The 20,677-nt window shown below is 34.4% G+C and overlaps 1 protein-coding gene across 1 annotated transcript in view; it reads left to right on the plus strand.

The window, feature by feature from the left end:
- The window catches only part of LOC136034599 (midnolin homolog), a 55,249-nt gene extending 36,136 nt beyond the window's left edge, over positions 1-19,113 (plus strand). The window contains exons 4-7 of the mRNA XM_065715867.1: positions 8,238-8,561; positions 9,948-10,032; positions 12,057-12,233; positions 15,113-19,113. Of these exons, the coding sequence (XP_065571939.1) occupies positions 8,238-8,561; positions 9,948-10,032; positions 12,057-12,233; positions 15,113-15,402 (876 nt within the window). The 3' untranslated portion in view covers positions 15,403-19,113. The remainder of the gene's footprint in view (positions 1-8,237; positions 8,562-9,947; positions 10,033-12,056; positions 12,234-15,112) is intronic.
- Positions 19,114-20,677: the final 1,564 nt, after the last annotated feature.

The raw sequence follows: 20,677 nt of genomic DNA on the forward strand, positions 1-20,677 counted from the left end.
AGAGGGGTATTATTTGACTAATGGGGTATTTGGGGCTTTTTTAGAAAGGCCAACTGAGATTATCTCGATGGCTTTTTTGAAATATACAGAAAGAATATTTTTTTCCAAGTGCTCAAGTCAGTAGTATGAACAGTTTAGAGGCCAGTTTGACCAAGTTCTGTAATAAGACCTACAGAGAATTCAAAAAAAGGTTTTTTTTTCATCGTGACACACTGATAAGAATAAATATTTTCGAAAATTTTTTACTATGTACTTACTATCTCAAAGACAGGTAAAAGTTCTACTATGCATTCGAGAATAAATTTATTCAAACTGGAGGACAAGATTTTTTTTCTTGTAATGGTTGCAGCGGTATCTGCAACCTAGTAAAGAGCGAACCACAGCCCATAGTAATCAAACGTAAAAAACGCGTCTAGAGAAAAACTTCCTAGCGATACAAATTGCCATCTGACAAGGATTCCTGAATGGTAACTTATTTCTTTTCGTGTTAAAAGCAAAAGTTTAATGCAAAAAAAAATTATATTGGTACCACTTGGTAAGTGTAAGAGTTTTGAAGCATAAAACGGTACCATTGCAATAATTATGGTCCATAGCCTTTAAGTGGAGATTTATAAAAACACCTTACATATACTCCCCTCCAGACCCATTTAGTACGTTTCGCAAAGCTCCTACTCATCTTAAAAGCAAAAGATTACTGCGAAAACAAATTAACTAAAACAAAAAACTTCAACTAAAAATATACCAACAATTAAGTTTTGAATTGAACCTTCAAACTTCACTCTGCGATTTAGCCTGTGTGCTAGTTCTAACGACAGTAATTGAGGGGAAGGGACTTCCTTGCCCTCTTAGTTTTTTGCTCCTGCCTAGGTTTTGAAAAACACCCTTTTTTAGTCATTTCATTAGAAAAGGCACTTTTTTCATTTAAAAAAATGGGGGAAACAGCCAAAAGTGTACTTTTTGGGAATGTGCTATCAAGTCAAATTTATAAAAAGCGATTGGGTATAAGTATAAGCTTTTAAATTAGCCCTTAAACAGCTCTCTTTGGTTACAGTAGCCTTCTAGTTTCTGCTAGTCAGTAGGTCATTTATTAAGTCCTGTGTTCATTACGGCTTTTTCTTCTACTCTGGAGAAATGTCTTATTTTTTTCTCTGGTTTGGGGTGGTTTTTAAAGACTCCTTCACTTATATGTATGGGAATAGTATTCAGGAAATCTTTCCCTTTTAAATAGAACCCAAATTATCAAGAAATAGTTTTCATATTGAATTCAAATATAGACCTACTGTCAGATTTTAGTATCAGACAGGATATTTTCGCGTAATTGATAAAGAAATTTTTTTAATTACTTGGCTTCAAAACAAGGTTTTGTGCTTAAAAATATGTTTATTTGGTATATTTATGTGACACATTCGTGATAGGAATTACGACTTCATGTTGAGAAAAAAAAAAAAAGAAATCACTAGAGAAAGTTAATATACTTGGGCAATAGGTTTTCTCAAAAAGTTCAAAGATCCAGAGCTTCAAAACCGCTACTCCAAAGACCAAACCACTTTCACTACCTTTGTCTATCCGTAGCTGGATTGGCTTACGTAGACCATAGCTAAAAATCCGCTATGACCCTATGAAAATAAATGTATAGCTAGCCTATGTAGGGCAGACAACAAATAGAACTTAGCTGGGATGATCGGGTCAGTCTTTTTTCTTGGGTTTGTGTCACCTAAATTGTATTAACTGTTGTGTATGTTGCAATTGTTAATTTTTTGAATAGGTTATTGAAATAATAAAATTCAAATCGTGGATGCTGTTTCTGCAGGTCGTAACTTCTAAAAATTGTTTTTAATTATTCAATTATTGTTAATAATACTGAGAAGCTATATGAAATATACATAATAATAAATGATAGGAACTTCTTGAACTCACCTGTTTATTCAAGTAGAGTCAACCAATGCTTTGAAAGGATGTTTGAGGAAGCAGAAAACAATGACCCTCATGCAGGCGCGTAGACAATTTTTTTTTTGTAGGCTACAATTTTGAAAAGTGCCAAAGCAGGATATCTTACTCATTTATTATTTAGAACACACTCGAGAAGTGAAGTTAGGTTAATTCTAATGAAATACCTAAACATGATGAAAATATGATACTTCAATTTATGCAATAATATAACTTGGGTCATATATTTGCACATTAGGAGTGGGGTTGGGGCTAAAGTAACATAACTTTTCACCTAATCTTACCCCCCCCCTAATGTGTAAATTAGCCAAAATTATACAAGTTCAATGCATTCTGTCACCCGTTATTCGTCTGTGGCTATAAAACCGGCTGTCATAGATCGTAAGTTCGACTTACTTCTCGATTGTGTTCTGAATAAGACAGGAATACCCGGGTAATTTATAAAAGAAGTCATTGGAAAATCATTTAAATCTTGGCATATCAGAAGGGGCCCGGACTTGACCCCCTTCCTTTACCACTATTCGCCCTCAATGAAACCAAAAAATAACGTTCAAAGTTTAAGCTGTAGATTCACTTTAAATGCCCAGTATACCCACAGTAGCTTTGTCCAATTTTGCAATTTGATCAATTCTTCAACACGTCCAAAAATGCACGAAATGGATCAATATACTCTGGAAAAGTTGCCGATTATGTTTTTTTTTTATAATATTTATAGGGGTTTTTCTCATGTTGCTTATGCGGCTCCCAAGTAAAATAGCGCAGTCGAATTTTAATTAATGACAAAAATTGACTGGTGGTAGGAGCATACCCATGATTTCGGTTCTGGCGAGGGGGAACTATTCTGGGGGTGGGCTAAAACTATTAACAGTAATTGTCCTATGTCTTACTAAAAAATGTGTTCATAAATCTACATTTCATGTCTTTCTTCGGAGGGAGGGGAGTCAAAACTGATACCCTCCTCTCTCCTTGGTTGGGTTTTGTCTGTTCAGGATTATGTTTTCTTCTATCTTGCGACTTTATACTTATTCCGTTGGTATTAATATTGATGATCTGACTATCTACCTTGGTTCTACGGCCCTAGCAATGATGCAGGAACGGATAATAAATAGACATAACTATTAACAAATAAACTAACCTCCTTTTTATACAATCCTAATAAGGGGGAATTAATGCCAGGTTTGCTTCTCATTAGATTGGGCTATCTGTCTTGGCTTTTTCTACAATAAGCCATGACTTGATGCCCACAACTATCCCATTTTAATTCAAAAATCAACGTTGGTATTAATTGGACTTAGTGAATATTTCTTAAGTATAGTAAGTCATTTCGAATGCTATAATATTCCTTTCTAAGCGGAAATTAAGGTGTATTAAGTATTATAATCGTGTAAGATTTCATATGTCCTTTAGAATCAAGTATTTTATTAGCTTGATTTTAAGGCCCTAATATACAGGAAGTACGCGACTTTCACATTTGCTAAAATTACGGATCTGACCCTGGTGAAGTTTTAGATGCCTTGAGACGCTGAAAACTTAAAATTCAGTTTGAATTTTTTATAGGACGATATTCTAATTTACTCTTAAAATATTGTTTAAACATTCTAAATGTTGAAACACTAAAAGACCCAAGGTCGCATCCAGATTGTGGGGGGGGGGCTCAGGGTTTGAACCCCTCCCCCCGGAATTGTTGTCTCACTCATAAAAACGTAACAAAAATGCATATAAACAAGCTTTTTTAAAGTACCCCCCCCCCCCGAAAAAAGGAACACAAATCCTGGATACGCCCTTGAAGAGGCCTACATAAATAGTGCTTTCATATGCCTGAAAGGTGCAGACAATCTTAAGAAACACTAACAGGGAGACAGGCGCATACGCAGAAATTGATTTCACATGGAGAACTCGATTTAAAATCTGAAACTGGTCTAAAATGTAGGAAATTTCCAAAATCTAAAAGGGGAATCTTGATTATTCTTTGGGAAAGTGGCCCCAAAGCCCCTCCCTTTCTTTGGCCCTGTTGTAAGAGCAAGAAATTTTGATCAAGGTGTCTATTAGTTTAATTTTTGTGTTTAGGAGCGTTTATGTACAGTTTCGGATTTTTGGAAAATCGACTTGTCAAGAAAGCAAACAGATCAATACAGTTGTTGCAATCATATCAGCTCAATATTTTGACCTATATTTGCTATTTACAATACTTTCACTCGGCTGTCCTTCGAAATGGACAAACTAGGTAGTCCGCTACGGTGATAGATTTGTTGAAGAAAGAACAAACTACATCCGTTTATATTTCTATAGAATACTTTTAAAGAAGCTTACATTTTATATAAATTAATTTATTCAACGCATTAATCTATTAGCAAACAATTACAACAGAAAATACACAACTACCATACGTACCAATAACAAGGAATACATTGAAGACAAAATGAGAAAAAAGTGGAAGAATGTACCAACAATATGGCTTATTCCCGAAAAAGTCAAACATTTGGTCATATCTGTAAATAAGCTAAGCATATATAATTCAAGTCGGCCTGTTTTACTATCTTTCTTCATCCAGTTGAAGTACTTGATAGTGTTTTCTGTAAAAACTAAATATAGGGAACATTTGTTATTTCTTGCTTTGGTTACAATTTGTTTAAGTTCCCTGAAATTTCTCCTACTCTTTCAGCGATTTTTATAGTGGTCAACCTTTTTATTTGTCTATTCACAACTGTCATCCGCTTTGTAGAGACGATTCGAAACCGGGCCGTATAAAACCGAGGAATATGTGTACATCAACAAGTGTCTAGCTCCGTCTCGTTAAAGGGAAAAAAAAGCTGAAAGAACAGGAAATAAACCATTTTTAGAAAAGATACCCGTTACTGTTTGATGAACAAAAAAAAAGTTGCCTGACAGGTTTTCCTGTGCATTGAGCTAGAGGCCATTGCATCCCGACTTCGGAAGTCAGAGGTCACCAATCTCATCAGTCATGGACGGTCACTAGAGGCGCTAGTGTTGCGTCCTTAAAAATATAAGCATGAATTAATAAATTGAGCTTCGAAGGAACTTTTTAGATAAAAAAAATCATGCGTACACATTTTAAATGGGAATAGCTCCGCTGAACGCATTAAACCTATGAGTTAGGTGCATAATATCGCTCCATGGTCAATTTGAGGCTAGCCAATGCAGAAAACGTCCAATCGTCTATCCGCCGGGGCGTCAATTCACAAGACATGGCGGGGATGTATTTTGAAATCTGGGCTGGGACAATTTTTTTAATGTTCATAGAAAATGCCCCCCAAAATAATACAAGGGTCTATCACAAAAATGCATTTTTCAGAATCAAGGGGGGAATTCCCCTCCATCCCAACTGAGGACGCCCTGGCCAGCTCTAATGAGAAGCTCAGCTTTACACACTGAATTCGAAAAACTCAGTTGATGACAGTGAATTCAGTTAGTTTATTGGTTTATGTTGTTGAAATGTTTTTCATTATTATTTCGAACGATTTGGGGAAAAGGATAGATTCAGCAAAATAGTCAATTTATATCGAAATCTAGCCTTTAGACGCTAATTGGACCAAGTCTGTTTTAAATTTCGGTGTTAATGAATTTGATTGACTTTAACTTTATGGGGTCACAAGTATATGGCCTAACTTAACGATTAGTGATAAAAAAATGCTATTTAAAATCAATACTTTTTTTATAAGCAGAAAATTATTTGCCGAATTCTATTTTTTAATACACTTGGAAACGTTTCTATACTTTTCCAATATGAAAAAGGACAACATTAATTATTATTTTAATTTATCTGGCTCATTTCTGGACTTGGTCAAGGTGGCTTATCCATAGTTCAATTATATGAAATTAAAGAAGAAGTGAGAAAAATTGTGAGACGCTATTGGGGCCCCGGGCCCCTTTCACGTCTTTTGCACTTTTTGGTACAAAATAATCCCACGGGAAGATTTTTTAATTTTTGTTTTATTATGTTTCGAACCTAATTTTCTCAGATCACAATTCATGTGAGGTATATCCTTTCTGTCTAATTAGGTTCAATTGAGCTAGAAAATACTTTTCTAATTACTGTTTGCCATCACATATTCAAATTCAGTTATAATTTATCAACTGAATTACCATAGCCTCGACAAATAAGAGTGAAAACAGTGAAAGTGTTCGTGGAAAAATCAAGCAAATATTTTTGTTTTCCACTCATTCAGCTCAAGTTTTCACGATATGTCATATTAATACACAGATTTAGTCTCATCCACCTAGCATTTTCTCTCCCGTTGAAAAGCATGTTTTTGTTTATAAATATGATTTTGACAATAACAAATGTAATCATTAACATCACAGATTTGATGAATTTGCGTTAAGGCGAGAGTGCCTAGTAATCCAATATGTGGAATATTAATAAAAATAATACGGTAAATGGATTTATATTTATTTTGCAGACAAATTTTAACCCCATCAGAACCTTGAATTGCAAAAATACGGTTTGAAGAAATTATCATTTATACTATTGATATTATTGCGCGCTGTTCAATGTTGTGAAATTATCAAAAAACAGATATTGAGCTTCCAGGTCCTTATAACGATTAAGCTATTTGGGACGTGCATGGGATTTGCTTTGGATGGGAAGATTGTCGAAACAACGTATCCAGCAAATTACTCCTAAAGTTTTTGATTCTAGTAATGTAGTTGCATACTGTCGAGGTCGTTAGAGAGGATGCCATATTTTTCATATTTTAGGGGGAACTTGAATAGGTCCATTTCCTTCAATTTTTAATGTTTTGAAACTTTTCCAGAGACTGTTTGAAGGGAGTAGTGTTCAACCCAAGGCCGTCCTAAGTCCCAGTGACCGGTTTGAATGTATTCTCTACAATGTGAAGAACTATACGCAAAAGGATATTTATAATTTTTAATCGCCATAATAGACATTACTTTCCATAACCTCCACCCTTCCCCTCCGTCAATGGTGCCAATTGGAGGGTCCCATTTCCTAGATTACTTTATATACGTTTGCCAATGTATGAATATAACACGCCAGTCAATGGTGCTTAAGATTTGATTGCTTTACAACGTATGTTCTCATGACTAAAAATGACGAAATGTTTTAAGAAGAATTTTCCGGAACTAGTTTTCTATTTATCTCTCTCTCTGCCCTTTCTCTTTTTTTCTAGAAATGAGATTAGGAAATTGTGTGTTCAGTAATCTCGGATTAGCTTAGTCAGATGGTGAAATGCTTAAATATTTCATTTTTTAATTATTAATGCTTTCCTAGAAAATATGCATATTTGGTTTAAAATCCGTTTACTCACCAGTTTTATTTCTAAGTTTCTTAGTTGATTCAATGAAAATGTATAATCTATGTAGCCTGTCAAAATAATTATAATTATTGAATCGTGCTATTGAAGGCTTGTTTTTAGTCCCAAGACTTCTCTTATTTGTTACTGAAAGGAAATTAAAGGCTTTTATTTTGTATTAATTGTAATTATTAACCTATATCCATAATGCTTATGTTCTTCAATTCTCTCCTTAATATACATCCTCAAATACTTTTCTATATAAACATATTTAGTCAGTTAAAGAATGCAAGAATTTATGTAATATCTGTATGATAGGTTGCAATTTTATTTTGTATTTTTTGTTCTTTTTTTTAAGCCAGAACTTTAATAATAAAAGAAGTTGTCAAAGACTCTTCCCCGCCAACCCTGACTTTAGTTGGATGTGGACAAAGTGGGTGTTACACAAGTGAAACTTTCATAAATACATCGAAAACACGGACAAGGCCAAAGATTTTGGGTATCAAAACTTTGATATATCCTTATTTGTAAGGTTTTAAAGAATTCTGAAGTGTATCTTAAATTAAAAAAAAATTGTAATAGGTTCAAAACCTACCCAAATCATTAGAAGTATGTTTTCAAACCTTGGGTCAAAGAAATTGGAGTCGAACGAAAATTAAAAAACTTATTTGTCAAGGCTAAAAAAGGCATAGAGAACCGTCTTCTACGCAATTTTCTAAGCCCTAGAAATAGGAAATGAGTAGATGGGAGCTTGAGTTTACTTTGTCGAAACATAATTTAAACTCTTAATTGTGATAAAACTTTAGAAAAGATTTGACAAGATTGTCCATAGTTAAATAAAAAAAAGAATTATTTAATTAAAGACAAGGATTTTAAGAGAAAAGTAAAGAGCTTAATTCATAGGGAAAACGAACCAAAAATTTTCAAAAATTAAAGCAACTGTGTATTTTCACAACTGTCTGTCTAGTATTTTTTAACAAGCGTATGTCTAGATCTACATACCCGTATATTTTTTAGGTAAACGATTTTCTATCTGGAAAAGCTCCTCTTAATCTCACAATGCGATTGGGCGATCACATGATGCTTATTCAACTTCAATTGTCAGCAGTAGCAACGGGCAGTGCGGCAGCAGCATCTAGAAAGAGTCGACAAGTGATAATAGAGCAACCTCAAAGTCTACCAGTAGTTAGTGATGATTCATGCCCTCGTGTAAGTGAGTCACCGTGTGTAGAGTCCTGCTCCGGATGCAGTGAGTGCTCTGGAAAGAAGTTACTAGATAGCAGAGCACTGGCAGAAGCATCAAGAAATTTAACTCAAACTCTAAAGCAGCTGTCTTCTGAGGTGCTTACTTATTAACTTAATAGCAAAGATTTTGTGTAACGCGGCGGCAAAGTGGGATCGAAATTCTAACGAAAAAGGCTAGCATTTTAGCGTAGCTCTTCAGTAATAAATGTGCATAATAGCAGCAAACATCTGTAATAAAATGTTCCAAATCGTGTTTTATGTCAATGTTGCCACACACAGTCCTCGAATATTAGACATCGAATCTGGGCACACTCAAATGCACAGTAAAAACACCCTCAGGAAAATAAATTTATTGTCGTTTTTTTTACTCGAGAGACATTAGCTCTTGTACACCTTATTACTTAAAAGTTTGATTAAGAGTAGGGTAAGTCGTTAACAGATAACATTTATGGATTGATTAGTTACCTCTTAAGCCTACATCAATTGATTTGAGCTGTTTTCTTTGCTGACTTATTCAAGTTTTCCTCAACTTGCCACCACATTGTGGTGGCAAGCAGGGTTGCCACCACAGTCATTTCGAAAAGTGCTACAATTGCCTAAATTTGCGGGCTGCACTGCGATTTTCGGTGCTACAACCCAAAAATTGACAGTAATAGTGTTAAAATAGCACTTTTGTGCTATAAGTGACAACCCTAAGCACCTGCTACAGTGCTATACATACCGAAATAGTGCTAAAATAGCACTTTCGTGCTACAAGGTGTAACCTTGCCTTCAAGTCACAACAGACGTTTTTACTGCTTTCCAAAACGAGAAAAGGAGATAAAACCTGTGTGTATGTAGGTTTGAGCCCTAGTGGTGGGGAAGGGGGAATAAGCCCCTTAGATCAGGTGATTTTAAATTTGATATTAGTTCTATACAAGTGATGCTTAGTTTCTGCAGGGGTGGGGGTTCTTCGGGTTCATCCCAGTGTGGATTCCCTTCCTAGCAGAACCGCAGTTTGGCGAGGCAAATAATGCTATTGGGTGCCATTAAGAAGAAAGTTTAACCGATAAAAAATGCACACTATTTCAACATAAAATTTTCTCGCAAATATTTTCATTTTTTTTTTTTAGAATCCTTTGAAACATTTTGATTCGATTTTCGTATTTTTCCGATTAGTTGAGCAATTACTTTGCCAATATAACAAGATTTTCCAGATATTTTAAGTAAAGAATTTCATCACGTCTTTTTATTTTTATTTAATCATAAATTTACAAGTATTTTACATGTGAACGGATTACCCCCAAGTTTTAACCTGCTCTAAGACCCTCGCAGTTAGAACCTATATAGCATACACACAGTCAGAGAGGGGGAGGGGGGTAATATTGTTATAAATTAGTATTGTTTAGTATGTTTTCGGTATATTTTTTTATTTCAAGATTTGACTCCTCTCAAAATTTTGGCCCCTTCCGGAAATGAGTTCTATAAGCTATTCATTTACAGGATTCGAATCGTCGGAAGAAACAAGGAGCTATTATAGAATCAATGCATCACCATGGCAAGGGAGTTTACTCAGGGACTTTCTCAGGTTAGATCCCTGCTCTCAATTTTCTATTTGCTTTCTAGATTTTGTTGAACACTTACATATTCATGCATTTATTTGTTGTTGTTGAATTTGGCTTTCATCTGAATGTGTTTCTCGTGATATATTGAATTCATGCTAGTTTATGTTATTTACACGTACATTCAGGTGAATTTATGTTTATCTAAACACGTCTTTCTTACATAGTTGCTACGTGTCCGCAACGCTAGAGGAATCCCGTTTATAGGAAACCCAATTATTTGTTTAGGTTAATTCAGTAAAGGTGTAAAAATCGATTAAAAAGTCCGACTAGCTCAGGTCATGGACTTAACTCTGACATAAGGCTTTATGCGGGAGTGTAGGGTCAGTTATGACAAATAAAAAGAAGCAAGCCTAGATCAAGGAATTTAGAAAAAAAAAAAAAAAACGACTCAAACCAAGATCGAAAATTGTTCTCAAAATGAGCCCAAAATGACGGAAAGATTAACCAAGAATGGAGAGAATCGATCCAGAAAAAAGAAAAGAAATCTAATATATTTATTTAATTGAAACTAGAAGAATAGATGATGAGGGAGTGAAGTGGACGAGTGCTGAGTAGATTCACTGGTATTAAAATAAAGTTAAAGGGAGTAGAACAAAATTTGACAAGATACAAATTGTAGCTTTTATTGATCATATATTATGGAAAACAGATAAAATAAATTGAATTTAATTGAATTGAATCAGGGAATCATGAGGTGTAAATGGAAAATTTTAAGACTGGGGCTGTAATCTAAAAACGGCATTACTTACATGGTGTTACGATGGGCTTTCTTCAAAGTAGTCTTCCGCTGAATGAACACACTGACTGGATGTTTTCACTTCTGGAAACATTCCTTAAAATTGCCTTCGGTAAGAGTGCGACTGCGTATTTGCTTTTGTCATCAACTAAGTAATTTCTTCCCTTACAGTAACAATTTAAATTTAGGAAACATGGAGAAGTCGGCACTCGCCAAATCAGGGGAATAATAGGCTGCGGGAGCACATAAATGTTGAATTGGGCCCACGTCTCCTGGATCAAATACACGGGTGCGTGGTCGTGGTGAAGGTTACTATTTCCTTCTTCCAGAGGGCAGAACTTTTCTAATTAATGTTTTAGGACGAACGCCGAAGGATGTTTCTAGCATTCCTGGTTGACTGTTTGCCCCCTGTGGACCGGTGGGATGACTTATGAAATGATTTTGACACCCGTAAAATCGAAAATAAAATAAAGAACTAATTGTCTTCGACCAACTTTGTTGCGCTTTCTTCGGTCATGATGGATCTATTCTCTTCCACTGAGAAGACTGGTCCTTTTTTGTGTCGTGCGCAAAACCCGTGATTTGTCACCACTTGTTACCCTATCATATTCTATTCTATATAAAGATTCTTGGCCCATTTCTGCTCGATTGAATAATTTTAGAATGAACGTCGTACATGCTCTGTGCATGTCCAAATCTTTAGTTAAAATACTGAACCGCATACTCAAATTCAGATCTTAAGCTATTTATCTAATTTAGTTTACAGTCTTGAGTACATTGAGTCGCGAACTTCCACTGTTTTCGTCGGTTTTTGGTGTAGAAGGCTGGCCGGTCATCATTGACCGCCTTGCGTCCATCTTTGAATCTATTAAAATCGATAAAATATTTGACCTGGTCAGGGTTTTATCTCCAAAAGCTGTTTTGAAGAGCTTATAAAAGTTCGAAGCAGATTTCCTTGTCTTAAAAAAAAAATTAAGCCTAACATGTTCCAACGCTTCGCCCATTTTGAGCTCTTAATAATCCACAAAGAAACATGCGTGCCCGCATTCAAGAGGTTATCCCTCTGTATAGAACAAAATATCTGTGCTTGTTTCGACCCGTATCAAGAAAACGCCAAGCACTGCTTCCAACCTAATTATATGTACTCCTGAGCAATGGAGGGGACCTCTCTTAAAACTCTCCAACCACTCCTTGTTTAATATATATCCATTGAGAAACCGAGAAATGTGGCTAATAAATTGTTAATTTCAGGGACACTAAATCCAGCCCTACAGGATAAGAATGGGCGACCTAAACGTGATATTAGTACAATCATTCACATTTTGAACGATCTCTTATGTGCAGCGCCACAATACAGAAAAAATGGAGAATTACTGAGAAAAACGGCTGAAGAAGCTATTCGGTCTTCCACTCAACAAGTTCCACCAAGTAAGTTATTTTTTGCATATCTTCAATTTGTACAGTGTCACTATGTAGATCAATTTTGTCAGTTAAACTGGTCTTGGGTAGAAGGATAGCTGTTTCTGGAGATAGCCAATGAAAAAAAAAGTTCATCATTTATCTTGTTTCCGCGGTAATAATGAGTGAAGATGAGTAAAAGTCAATTTCATCTAAGAACTCGTACCGTTTTAATTTTTTGTTTTCTAAAATGAATTTATAACCCTGAAATGACATATAAAATATAGACATGTCTAAAAAAACAAGAAAAAAATGGCGGATTTAGTACAATTTTGCCAGCGCTCTCAGAAATTGACTGCTTATTATAACAACGTTGCAATAAGACGTTGCAATAAGAAATGCACAAATATAAAGTTTCAAAACTGGTATAATAAATAAGTCTTATTAAAAAGCTGAGAAACCAAAAATAGATTTATTCAGCTAAAAGTTCTTTTCTTTTACATTTTTTCCCTTGGTGTCTAAGCATTTCTAAACTCGGTGCCAAATTAGAAGCTAGTATCTGGCAACAGTGCTAATGTTTCCATGGCACAGTTTCTTTGTTGATATTTGAAGAAGACAGTTTTTATTAAATGAGCTCCGTTTTCTCTGCTAATAAACCTGGTTGCTGTTATGCTCATTTAACACTACAAATTTGTTTTCAAAATAGGATTTTACAATTAAGATTAACTTAGATAATAGTTACTATTCCTGAATCAGCTAAAAATGGCAATCTTCACGCTTGCCTTTTTTTACGAGTTTTTTACTTTTGGTTAACGCCGTGATTAAGTGAACTTGAAAACATCGAGATTCAAAATTGAAGTTAGGGTAGCCTTCTGTCTCTCAATTCTCTAGAGACCGTCGATTGTCAAAAACCCTTCAAATAGCACTTATTCATTGGCGGAAATAGCACGTTAATTATACCAGCTTGTCAATCTGGTCTCTCTAGGGCGATCTGAAACGATTCTTTCTGGCAAAAAACTTGTAAAAATTTCAGGTAGTTGAAAATATTCTATGGGACTGTTCGAAAACAAAATAATACATCGAAAAATGGTTGCAGTCATCTTACAGGTTACTGTCTTCTGCTCATGATAGTACCGATTTTGTTCTAAAAGCAATATCCTTCACAGAGTACACTTGTGAAAAAGAGCTACACATTTTCTAAGATTTCTAAGTAATTAGAGGAAATAGAGCAAAATCCTAGCAAACACTTTGTAGCATCTTCAAGAAGCTGCGGCCTGATATTAAAAGTGGTATCTTCAGCCAACGATTACTTGAGTACTTTTTAAATGTAAATTTTCAATTTTAACATGGGATTTTCGAGTTCCATTAGTTCACTTAATCACGGCCTTAATGTGAGCCGTGGTTCGTATTTTATTGGTTTCTATTGCTTGTGCCACCACTTTCATTTTATTAGATTATTTGATCATTTTGATTTTATTCAATTGCAAAGTATTTCGGTGATTGACAACAATTTTATTTATTATTTTGTTGTCCAGTTTTTTCAGTCAGGTATTTCCTCTAGATTGAACTGTTCATTGAAATTTGTTATAGCATCTAGCAGTAAATTTTTGTCAAGTATCCATGGCAGTTCCAGCCTGAACTGTTGACGAAATATTACCGGCAATAAATATAACTTATTTATGTTTTTTTTTGCTTGTCAGCTACTTTAATGGCTTCGATTTTTTCGTTCTGAAAACGTCTTTTTATGGAAAATCAGTCTTTTCTCAATGACTGGCCTAGTTTTCTAACTTTTATTGTACGTTTATTTGACATTTTTAATTGTCAACTTAACGTCTAGCTTTGTAAACTCTTCAGATTTTTACATAGACAAATAAGACTTAATACACAAGGACTAATGTTAGTATTTTAAATTATGTTTTCCTGTCGTTATCTATGCTATTGAAAGAGTATATTTGCGCACTTGTAAGCGTTTTCTTTGTCAAGAGATTTTACAATATTTTTAATTCATTCAAAAAGGCCACGCAAGCCATAGTTTTTGTCTTACGATAAATTTCTTCTTCTAAATATATCGAGAACTGAGAAACTGTTATCAAAGTTTTTGAACATTTTGACGTGAAAATTTCTGATAAAACTGTCAAAAACTGTGTAGGCCTATGTCAAAGTTGTTTTGACCATTATTACAAATTTCATTAGGGAAAGAAAGTCAAAACATTCCCTTTGTCGTATGGATGGGACGATATGAACCTTTCAAACACCAACTGTTTTTTTTAATATTTATCAGGGTGTTAGGCGACAAAGGACTTCATCGACTCATTCACCTTGCACAATCAAAATAATATTTTCTACTAATGAGATTAACCCTTGGATCCTACAGATGCAATTTCACGCAAAAACGGCCGTTTTCATCTGATCAATCAAATATCCTCCGTTTTTTGCTGCAAGTTTATGCGTCGTAATGGTTTATTTATATACATATATATATATATATATATATATATATATATATATATATATATATATATATATATATATATATATATATATATATATATATATATATATATATATATATATATATATATATATATATATATATATATATATATATATATATATATATATATATATATATATATATACATATATATACATATATATAATATATGTGCATAACGATTGTTGGACAAATAGAAATCAGGTATCGATCTTGTTTTTGGGCTATTGTTTGCTCTAAGAAGTTCGTCAAATTGACTACTGAACGGTTCATATTGCTTAGTAATATTTTGGTTATACGGATCTAAGAAACTCATTGGAAAAGCACTTTGTGCTTGTAAAGTTTCTATCGATTTCTAAACAGTTTCTATCAAATTGATGCTTGTATATTTATTTGTTTCCACGTTCTATTTTAGAGGAAGCAGAAAGATTGGCTGAGGAAAATCAAGCTACACGTGGAAAACTTGAACAGCTTCGAATGATCATGGAAGAGCGCCGTGCGAGACGCCGTGCTCGTAGAGAGGCACGAGTATCTCCGTATTCGCCATCTAGCCAATGGCAACCTCAGGTTCAGTCCACACCTCTTTCGGCCACACTAAACTGTGATGCAGCTGTTAGTGATGATACAGAATCGACAAGTAGTAGAATGGAAACCAATGACAGTTCAGATCTAATAGAAATGACCTCGGAGCCACTTTTAGCTTGAATTAGTTATTTGTGATAATTTCGTATAGCTGCCAAGATGTGTTCAGTGTAGAAGAGCCATAAGTTTGCAGATAGTGCAATCTAGTCTCAACTTTCTAATATTAGACCATCAATTATTATTGTGGAACGAACGTTGTTATTTTGTGTAAAAAATGTGAAAATAGTGATTGGGTTTATTGCATAACGAAGTGCAGTATTGTGTTGCCTTAATTCGTTTTACCCACCGTTTTTTCTTCTTTTTTGTCGTTTTTCATGTGCATTAAATGACAATAGTAAAAAAGAACTTAGAAGTTTATTTGGTTCCCTAAACCCAATTTGGTTCTGCTGCCAACCTTGTTGCTCAGCTTTGAACTAAAATTTCACACATTTAATTTAACTACATAATTTTTTTATTTTTGAAATTACATTAATAATTTTGCTTGTAAATAAACGTAATTCAAGTGGAACATGTGGCAATACTTTTTTTTCTTCGAAATTAAGCGTATGATGTACAAAATCGACCAATAGGGGAGGGGGAGGTAGTTTTATGTGGGTAAAACTGTTTCTTTAAGCTTTGGAAACATAACACATCTTTTTAAGGCTAGGTTATCAAATTCACGTAATGTGTAAAATGTTCATGGCGAAACCTTGTTTGGAGTTTTTTTTTGGGGGGGGAGGGGGGCTTAAAAAGGAAAATTGCACATTTAACCCAAATTGTCTCAATTTTAAATGTTTTAATGTTTTTTTCCATTAAAAAATCCAAGGTGAGGGGAAGCCCCGCTTCCTCTCACCTCAAACTCCGCCTTGTGCATGAATAGGCGCTAAAATTTTAATTTGAAAATTTAGCCTGAATCTTTGCTTAGTTTCCTTGCCAGTTGGCTGTATAGCTAGATTATTTCAAGGGGGGTCAGATCAAACCAAATTAAATAAATTTATTGGCCCAATTGTCTATGTGTTGGAGTCATAAATTTTGGAGCTTAAGGTATGGGAGATTGATTGATTGATTACAAAGAAACACAGAAGAAGGTCTTTGGTACTGTGTGAATTTTTATATATTTGTAAAATCTAATGGTTAAACGATATCGTAGTAATTTCATGAATTTGGCTTTGGAAAGTTAGAATCTAGAACACACCTCTTATCAGTTAGATGCAATTAACTGATAAAAAATTGCGCATAGGTTAGATAGGATTTTTTTTTTTCTGAACGAAAGGTTTAATTTGCGTTTCAATTTTTTTTTTTCTTTGGTTTTTATGTCATTATTATAAAGAAAATTTTTGACGCTACCTAGATAAATCAGTTTTTGAGGAGCTCAGTTTTAAACACTTTCAGTGAGCTGCATATTTTATTTACTATCCTAATTTCAATTGTCCTGTGAATTTGTGTATCTTTTGAATTTTTATTATTATTTATGAACTACTCGTTCCTGACATCGAGGACTTGCTTATCCGAATAATCTTATGGCGATCCAACGTATTTTCCCCTTTTTTTGCCATAATTGACAATTTTTCAGAAATATCTTCTTCGCATAGTTCTGCTCATTCTGTTTGCTAGAAGTAAATATGACTTTCTACTGTGGGAGAAGAAAAAAAAAATTACAACTCTTGTTTTTATGCAGGCCTGTTCCCTTAAAAGCAGTAAATGCATAATTTGGTTGCGGTTGCTTGATGAAAATACCAGTTACGGCATTTGGCTAGCTATTGCGACGAAGGTATTAGAATTAGCGATGGTTAGTGTGCCGAAATGTAGAGTTTAATGTAGATTCAAATGAATATCGGTGGGGAAGGTCGCCCTTCTTGACTGTAAAAGAAAAGTTAAGTGGGCCTTAAATATTAAAATCTGTACAGGGTAGTTTTTTTATATTAATTATTAAAATCCGTAGAGGGTTTTTTTTTTTTTTTTTTTTTTTTTTTTTATGAACATATTTGCCATGACTTCTCACTTTTAATTTTACTAATTTTTAAAAATGGGCAAATTGTTACTTGGAAAAGTCATCCCTCCCAAATCGACAAGCTTCGTATATACGAGCTTCGTTAATCGAATTCCCGACAAAACCTAACAATTTTCCTCCTGACGTCCTCTCAGTATTAATCTAGATCCAAAAGATTGCTTAAAGTCTTTTTTTTTTCTCTCTTGTCTACGTGGTGATGTCGTCGTGGCGCATAGCTGCCTGCGACCAACACAATTACCTATTTTTCTCCTCAACCCAACTACTTTGTATAAATCTATTTATAACCGCTTCCTATCCAGTTTGTCTTGTCAAGAATACCCAACCCTGTCCTTGAATCAGTCTTCCAGGAAAAATTGCGGTTATACATAAAACTTGACTTGAATCTGCAACTAGGTCGATCAACTTACAGCTCCTGGGGATCGTCCGCTAGACCAAGATTCCCCAGAATTTCCCAAGGCTGTATACTCCTGAGACGACAGAAGAACCTGAGTACATCAAAATAATATATGTGTATAAATATACATAAATATATGGGTATACTTATGTTTGTTTTGATACTAAGGCCTCCATATATTGCTTGATAAGAAAGTCTTGTGTGCGAAATTGCTAAATTGAGATAATTGGCCGGAGTTCTTCGTGTATCCTGCCATAAGAAACTCACGCCAATATATAAGCAAGAATCATTTACCAGAATTATTTCTAAACCTCCCATAGATCTGTTTCTGTTTATTTACGAATTTGAAGATAAAAGTACTGTCGTTGATTTCGCTCAGAGTATTTTGAAACAAACTACAATCTTTAATGTGTCGACAACAGTAAAAAAGGAAAAAAAATCAAAATAGTTGTTAATATTAGGGGATGTGCCATAAATGTTAGGTAACATAAATAAAAATATCCCACCAGGTTTATTGAATTAATCTATGGCTCTATGCTGCATTTTCTATAGAACAAAAAAGTACATAGTTGCAATATAAATGTACACTCGACAAAACTGCAAGTTGGTCTTTCGATCCCTGGGAGGTTTTTTTTTTTTTTCAAAATGTGCTCTCTTTCTCTTTGCAGGAATGAGAGAAAAGCTAAGGCTTTGATATAAAGCTTGCATTTGATGTATCTAAAAATCTTGAAGCGACCCTTGTTCAGATAACTGCTTATTATTGAAGATAGAAAACTCCTTGATTTTAGTTATCTTTATCGTGTAAAAGTCTTGTAAGATGCCTTTTGAATAACTACAGTCTTATAACTTGTTACTGTAACAATTACTGTTACTGTAACTGATTGCGTCCCTCATAATCAGAAAAGTTAGAAATTAAATAACTCGAAATTGGAAATTTTACACGTCGTTTTCTTCCTTGGCGGGATAGTTTATGAGCTGAGTATTCCTGAGGGAATTCTAGATTCATTTTTTTTTAGTGAGAAAACACTAAAAAGTTTTTAGTGAGTAAGTAAGTCGTCGAGGTCTGGAACGTGCTATAATCTAAACAAGTATGGGTAGATATTTTTAACGACAACGATTGTATGAAATAAATTCATGTAGTCAGATGAAACGTCTTTCTGGCGGGAAATTGGAGAATTGAGTGATCTGCTATCCCGTGATTTATCTTGTATATAGGCTAAGTTAAGAATTTTGTAGGCCTTAATCGGCGTGTTTTCTTCACTATAGTTTTAGTACCTATGAGCATCGAACATGTTTATTTTGTGTAGATATGGAGAAATAAGTAAGCTTTTTTTTTTCTTTTTGTGTTCACCAGCGATTCAGACCTCGAATAAAGTTTCATTCCTTGAAATTGGGCTTGATGAGTTCATTTAGAATCCATACGCATTTTTGATATTTAGGCCTGGAATGCATGCCGCTTAAAAAGGTAGCTTTCTCGACGAAACTGGTTTTTTTTCATTTTTTTTTTATTTTTGTGCAGCATTTATCTACTTTGGGGGATGAAACTTCAACCATTCCCCTCCCCTTAACAAGCTGACCTCTTAAGTGATGTGTTTGGGGCTTTTATCATGAAGAACTAGAACTAGGGTAGAGAGCCGAGCATTGGCAAGTAGACAAACTTGCTACATGGTTTTGCGGTCGGATACTAATCTTAATTCTTTTTAACTATTGAACGCATAAAATCTTTGTCTGGTAGCAAGGTCGTATCCGGGGGGGGTACAGGGTTTGTACACCCTCCCCGACCCCAAAAAATTACCCAATTCGTAAAAAAGTAGAAAATGCACATTAGCAAATTTTTGATTTGTTTTATCCCCCCCCCCGTACAAAACCCTGGATATGGCCTTTTTTGGAAGTATTGTTTTCTGACACTTCTTATCTTGCTGTAGTAAAGTTTCAATAATGAAAATTGCAGATAATTTCCTTCTAAGATGGTATTCATAAACTAAATATGTTTGACAAAGAATGCAAAATGTGTGAGCTATTATAATTTTTTTCTCATATGACAATGAATGTTACATAGTTCATCTTCAAAGACTGAAGTTTAAAGAATAGAACACATCATCTGATATCAATGTATTGATTTTACATTTAACTAGATGCTAAGATACTATACCACGTCCCACAAAGTGGCTTTCACCTAGAAAAAAGTTAGGAATTAAGTTTACCCCTTTTTTATTACTTATAGATACAAATATTTAACTGCAATTAAGACACCTTCATTGGAATGCATTCTACCTAATTGTGTTTACATTTTTTGGAAGACATGACTGTTTTGAATGTTTTTTTAAGCACCGTCGGTTTGGCTTTTGAGAAAATTGGCTAATATTTCGGGATTCGTAGAAATAAGAAAAAAAAATATCTTAAATGAATCACAAACTGCGGTAATTCAGAAGGCAGTATGCTCAACATAAAATTTAAAGGAGAGTGAAAAACCGTATCGAGTTTTTTGACTAGTCAGGGTTGCAGCGATATCCCTAACCTAATAGAGAACGAACCATGGCCCATAGTAATGAAGGTTTAAAAATGTGTGTAAAAAAAAAAAAAATCATCATTTGAAACCAATTAGGGAATGGTTGCTATTGTTTCGATAGAGTCTGTTGCGAAAGCAGATTTTTGAGGCTCGAAAAAGTGCCTGAAACTCCTCTAAAAGGGCGTGTTGGTGATACGTTTCGGTATATAAAATAGTACTTCACTGAGAACAGCCTACTTGAATTTTTGGATAGATTTGGAATTGTGTCATTTCCAATGAAAGACCATTGAGAGCATTATAAATTAGTCTTCTATTGTCTGAAGGCTGCTTACGGAATTTTGTGCTCCAAAGAAAACATCCTGCTTTTTTCTTGGTCGGTTTTGTGTTTTCAGTAAAGCGCTAGTTTTTGGAAATCTAAGGTACAGGAAAATATCTTGTCAGTATA

This window comes from Artemia franciscana, chromosome 13 (genome assembly GCF_032884065.1).
Source record: "Artemia franciscana chromosome 13, ASM3288406v1, whole genome shotgun sequence".
NCBI classification, from domain to species: Eukaryota; Metazoa; Arthropoda; class Branchiopoda; order Anostraca; family Artemiidae; genus Artemia; species Artemia franciscana.